Consider the following 6,509-nt stretch of genomic DNA (forward strand, 5'->3'; position numbering starts at 1 on the left):
CTGTTTCCCCTAGCGCCCGCTGGCATAACAAGGAGTAATGGGCACAAGCTGATGGAGAGGAGGTATAGATTGGACATCCGCAAAAACTACTTCACGGTTAGGGCGGCTAGGAGCTGGAACCAACTTCCAAGGGAAGTGGTGCTGGCCCCTACCCTGGGGGTCTTTAAGAAGAGGCTGAATGCCTACCTGGCTGGACTCATTTGAGTCCCGTTTTTGTTTTGGGGTTTTGTTGTTCTCCTGCCCTGGCGGGGGGTCGGGCTAGAAGATCTACTAGATCCCTTCCGACCCTAAATCTATGAAACTATGAAGAGTGGGGCTGCAGAAGCACAGGGTCCAGGCTGGCTTCCCTCTCTTACCTCTATGTACACTACACAAACATGTAAATCAGGACAAAAATATTTTTTGAAATCAAATTAATGAACGTTGTAGACTTGAGATTTTTAGATTATAATTTGGTATCTTCTGGTTCTGAGATGGCAAAACACCTTGCTGAAAGGAGTACTTCCAGGGGCAAATGGAGGGACTTCTGGTGGCAAATGTCAGGGGGCAGGACTTCTGACCCCAAGATGGGGACCAGGGGGTATGGCACCTGTCAACGGGCGGGGCTACCCATGCAGCCCTTGACAGCTTGCCAAAACTTGGTAAGCAGCCCTCCACCTGAAATAAATGCCTGCCCCTGGATTAGGTGATGTTTTTGTGGGATCACATAAAAGAGCTTAGGTACTTCAATTTCACTTAAGTCACCTTTTAGATATATAAGTGCTTTTCAGGGTGTGGACCTAGGTACTTACAGAACTTTCATGTCAAACAGGAAGATGTCTAGAGGACTTAGGCACCTTCAGAGTTATATGACAGAACCCCCCACCCCCACTCAAGAATCACAATTCTATATTTAGGCACTTCCATACAAATCCTGCTTTTAGGCATACAAATATTTTTCTGAATCTAGCCCCTAATGAATGAAATCAAATCATACATCTAACACCATTCATTCCTTTAGCAATTGTTTTATGCTGTACTGTATAATCAAAGCTCTTTTTAAAATGGCTGAAGGAATTTAGTCCTTTACAGAGGGAAGTCCAGGATGATCGATTCAGCAGGTCCTACAGGAAAGAACAGTCCAACATCACCTCCCCTGGGTGTGCTCCAAAATTCAGCAGATAGACACCACAAAGTTTTATTATGAAACTTTGCCAATTTTCCCTTTGATTTAGAAAGCTTTGAAGTAGCATTGCAAATTGTCTATTTGCTGCACTAGCTCAGGCATCTCAGAACAACAAAATTAACACACAGACATACAGGAGATAAAGACAAATTGAGATAAGATTTGCCACGTAAAAAACTCCAAAACCTTTCAAATGTAATGTTTCCCTATAACTCAAAGCAGCTTTACCACTGCACTCACTTCTAGGAAGGTGTTACAGATGGAACTTCACAGGTTAGAGGAAAGACTGTAGTTAAGCTGTACTGACAGGGAAATCTACTTCCTCTTAAAGGTGGAGATGGAATGACATGATTGGCACTAGTGATTTATAAATCTCCTTAGTGAGCCTCTCAACATATGAGAAGGGCATTATTACAAACACGGCTTTCTGTGCAGGCAGTGTAAAGAACTGCTTCAGGAAAAGCATTTAGATTGGTGTTGCTCTTTACAGACAGTCTTTATGAAAAGCAACTCAAAGCCTAAAAGCTACCACATACCTAATTTTCTTTTCTATAGCTTCTATATGAAGTTGTTTTTCATTTAATAATTTCTTCAGTGATTCCACTTCCCTTTGTTTATCAAGAAGTTCTTTTTGTAGACGGTAATTAGTTTCTTCCAGAGTTTCACAAAAAGCCTAAAAGAAAAATTTAAGGTAAAGTTAGTGGGTAGAAGGGTTCTTTTCCCCCTTCAGAAATATTAAAATTATGACAGGAGCTCAGTTATTTTTTTGTACAGATTATCTGAATATCATGAGTTTGAACATTTTTACTTTTGCCCTTTATAAAAACATGCAACCAACACTTCGAGCCATGCCCTTAATATAGCACACCACACATTTTTGCTATATCTTATCACTGGCATTTAGGCAGTGAAATACAAAATGCTGTACCATTGTGCAACATCAACTGAAAGTGTATACAAGACATTATAGCCTAGTGGTTAGGGATTGTGACAAGGGAGTCCTAAATTCTGGTCCCTATGTTACCATTTCAGCCACGTTCCCTGACCTTGTTGTCAGAGTACTTCTACATGCTGGAAGATGAGGGTTTCAGTCCCCTCAGAACTTAAATTCAGATTTAGTGAGTCTTTAAACCTTTTTCCCCAGAGGTTGAGAGATCAATAGCCCTGGAAGTCCTTCTAAAAGTTTATTGCTTTGAGGATAAGATGAAAGGGGAGAAAAAGAAATACTCTTTTCCTTAACAAGCTTGAAAATGAAACCACAACAGTATAAGCAAAAAATCAGACTAGGTTACAAATATAGGTACACACCAAACAGAAGAGCAATTCCACTAATCATTAGTTTTCCTTGACAGTTCAAAACAACATACAAAAAAAGGTCATGCTAGGGAGTGTGAGGCCAAGCATGTCCATCTCTGATATATTCCAGAACTGGAAGTTTGCTGTGAGGCTACTCTGGACTCTTCCCCAGTTCCCAATCTCAAACCCTTGGCTTGGAATCAAGCCTGCAAACAGACCCAGGGGATAAATTCAGGGCAGCCTTCTGGCAAGCTTCCAGTTCTGCAATGCATCTGTGAACCTGGGTTGCCAGGGTGCAGGTAGAACAAGCACTGTCTGTCTTGAGACCTGAGGCTGATGCTGTAAAGACAAGTCCCCCAGCAAAAAAACATTCTGTAAGACGACAGCCATTTAGAAAGAACCTTGGAGCATTTATGTAATTTTATTAAATTACTCGGACACAGGAGAACTACTGAGCTATTTACTACTGCTGCAAAACAAGTAACTACAGAATAATTTTTAAACACCCTGATGTAAGAATTAGTGCAACCAATTAACAACATGTACAGCAAGCAGAATGCAAATGAATTTATTCTTTTAACCATGTTAATCAGCAAAAGAAAAAATATGTACAAAGTGTATACCCTGCTGAATTTGACAGTTTTTCCCAAGTTTAATATGGAGACCTAAAGTATACTCTAATATGCATCTAGTGCAGAAAGTGGAACAAGTCTTGGCATGGTGCCTCCTGCTCTATTACTGGTAGCAGTCTACCAACGATCACGAGCAATTTTCATTTAATAATTTACATGTTCTCCCTGAATAATGAAGTCATCCAACTAGGAGGTAAACTCTTTTTGCTTAGGGCTACTGGCAGTTAACCAGTCACTTGATTTACTTAATAAGAACCATTTTATTAAAAGCATACCCTATTAAAAGTAAAAAGATACACGATTTTTACTACTATAATAAAATTACCATTGTTATTTATAAGAGGATGTCAGGCACATCTAGAATTTTTTCAAGTCCAGACATCAGCTGTAAATATGTTTTGGGTGATATGCAATTTTTTTTGCAATTTCTAAATTGAATAAAACACTTTTCAAAAAACTGGGGACAGATAAAACAAAAAACCTTTAAAGACACTTGCATTCATTACAATAAAAAGCAGATTTAGCATTACACCAGTTTTAAAATTAATCCCATGTACTGTGATATGATGGAATTAATCTCAGCTGACAAAGGTAATTAGAAACAAACTGTTAGTTCAATAGTGGCTTTGTTTACAACTGTTTTCGGGAAGGCTGGTCCCAATGCTAATACATGGCATGCAATTCATGTTGTAAGAGTTCAAACACAAGCAATCATTCCAATTAGGCAGACATCCCAATCCAGCAAGTTATTTAAATGGATTTTACTCTTGCAAAAGAAAAGTATTTACGATAAAAAGATTAATTGATATATGTACTATTTAGTTTTGTAAACACATATACAACATTTTGGGAGTGTATAAGAAGCTAGATTTATGTACAAGCACATTAAGAGACAAAAAAGTAACGATTTATACCTCAACTTCTGAAGTTCACAAAACTGCTCTTTAATAGTGTGTTGTGGTAATTCTAGCTGAGAACTGGTCAGTATTCCTTGTAAAGGGCTTAACAGAGAACCCTGTAAACCCTGAAGGAGAGGTTTGAATGGAAAGGGTATTAGGCAGAGGGGCTGTTTTGTTTGATGTTCTGATTAAGTTCTTATGAGAACACGTTTGTTCCCTGAGACTCAGCTGTCATAGCAGGCAGTGTCTGGAAGGAGGAAATAGCCCAGATGCTTACAAACAATAAAGAACACAGGCAGTCACTCGGTTCCTGGAAATGAGAGGGAATTGCAGGAAAAAAAAGAGAAAACCAAAATAACTAGAATAACCAGAGTGGTTTGTCTGATGACTTTGTTTTGATTTGGTTTTTGGTAAAAACAGAAAATGATGAAACACATTTTCAACTGGTTGGCAGCAGCACAGCTGGAGTGAGGAAGTGGTGGGCTCAGGCAGTCCTCCAACAATTCCTAGAAAGGCGAGGGTGACCATGCCCGAAAGCTTCCTAAGAACTTTTTACCAACTACTTAGCTGGACATCACATTTAACCACAGAACCTTGCCTGCCTATGTTCTTAGACCAACTCAGCTACAACCAAAGTTTAGAAAGGCAACAGTAAGTGGTGGAGCCTTAACACTGGCAATAGGAAGCCACTTCCTTGAGTGATAAGCAGCATTCAGTAAATAGGAAGTCAGGGATTGTTACCCAAGAGACTATCCCCAAACAACATAAGGTACCCATCAGGTCAAAATGGGGAAAATTACTTCAAGGTGCACTTCAGATATGCCATGGTGGGACAGGTATTAAAAATGTGCCCTTTTGATGACAGGAACTCTGAGGATGTGGATGAGGGTCCTCACAGATGTGGGGTGCCTGAAAATTAAGAGAAACAGACCAAAGGACAGGATCACTGAAAGAAGGAAACACACCGTTTAGTTACAGAACTGAGTCACAGGTACATTATTAGGCCAACCGGAGATGGGGGACTCTGCTAGCACCCAAGAATATATGGGAGATTGGACCCAAAGACCATAGAGAATATAGTAGTTGTGAGCTCCTCAAGGTACATGATTTCAGTAGCAGAACATACATCAGAAGGAAAAAGAGCTGGCTTGTATCAGAATGAAAGAGCACATGCTTGCTGCCAGAAGAATTAAGCTTTATATGGAAACGTTCCTATAGACAGTATCCAAAAAAGGATAAAATGCTGCAGATTTTTCCAGGACAGGCTTCCAGAGAAGGAAAGGAAAGGAAATAGGTGTGCCATCATAAATGCCTGAAATACTGACTGCCCTGATGCCATGGAAAATGTGTGTGGGTAGGTAACAGGGCACTGTACACTCCTTGGACCCAACTGGAAATGCTCAGGTGGTTTGTACAAAGGGCTGAGAGAGCAGCAAGAGAAAGCTGCAGGAGGAAGACAGGACACGATATGTGCGTAAGCCTCAGAATGCAACAAGAGTCAAACCGTCAGAAATTGGGCTCCAAGTAAAAGTGCGGGTGGCTAAAAGAACCTCATCCAAACTGAAACTCCCAGAAGTCTCAATACAAGTTCCGTTGAACCTCTGAGGGTTTTTAGATAATTATTTATTTTTTAATTTCTCGTTGTAAATAGTTGTGGATCACGGTGACTCTGCTTTGCTTAGGGCTTTGTAGGTCTCAAACAACACTTAAGACTACCTCCAGAAACAAACTGACAATCATTATGAAAACATGCTTCCTGCAAAAAAAAAATGCTATAAAGAAGAGCTGGTTGATTCCTGCAACGCTAAATTGATTCACAGGCAGAAACATTTTTTATTACAGAAAGACAGCTCAATTTGAATCAACTAGCCAATTACCCATCAAGGATGACAGAGCCCTGGGCCACCCCCACCCATCTGGGCCCACTCCCCCGTCCCTCTTGCTGCCTGGGGTCCAGGCCTGCTCCCCACCTCCCCACTGCAGTGTCGAGGGGAAGGAAGGAGCATGCCTGGGCCTGAGGGTGGGGAGAAGCTGGGCTGCTGCTGGAGTGGGGGGCGGGGAAGAGCAGTGCGCCCAGGCTGACTGGCGGTAGCAGGGGAACAGGAGTGGGCTCGGGGCAGACACGGGAGGGTGGGGGTAGGGGAGGAGTGGGCCAGAGCCCAATGGGGGGAAGAAGCTTGCTCCTCCCCTCCCCCCACAGCTGCTGTGTTGGGTTGGAGCCAGCTGGGCTGGGCCCACTGCCCCGTCCCCCCACTATAGCAGCGGGCCAGCTTTTCCCCTGGCTCAGGCATGCTCTGCCCCCTGCGTTGGGCTCAGGCTCAGTCCTCCCCTGGCCCCATGGTCACCACTGACACCATGGTGTGCCGGCTCCCCCTCCTCCCCCGTCGGGTCTGCTTGGGGATGGGAGGAGCAGGCTTGGGGTCAACACGGGGTAGGGAGGAGAAGTGGATCCAGGCCCGAGGGGGGAGAAGGCCCGCTCCTTCCCTCTCCCAGCTGCTGTTGCAGCCACTCCCCCCC

General features: G+C 42.8%; 1 protein-coding gene across 6 annotated transcripts in view; it reads right to left on the bottom strand.

Moving 5' to 3' along the window:
• Positions 1 to 6,509, bottom strand: part of SNX16 (sorting nexin 16) — a 55,681-nt gene that overhangs the window by 7,507 nt on the left and 41,665 nt on the right. For all 6 annotated transcript variants that reach the window (XM_019527853.1, XM_019527852.1, XM_019527850.1 and 3 more), the window contains one exon: positions 1,702 to 1,838. In XM_019527853.1, the coding sequence (XP_019383398.1) occupies positions 1,702 to 1,838 (137 nt within the window). The remainder of the gene's footprint in view (positions 1 to 1,701; positions 1,839 to 6,509) is intronic.

Source organism: Gavialis gangeticus, unplaced genomic scaffold (assembly GCF_001723915.1).
Source record: "Gavialis gangeticus isolate Ggan-Ray unplaced genomic scaffold, GavGan_comp1, whole genome shotgun sequence".
Classification (NCBI taxonomy): domain Eukaryota; kingdom Metazoa; phylum Chordata; order Crocodylia; family Gavialidae; genus Gavialis; species Gavialis gangeticus.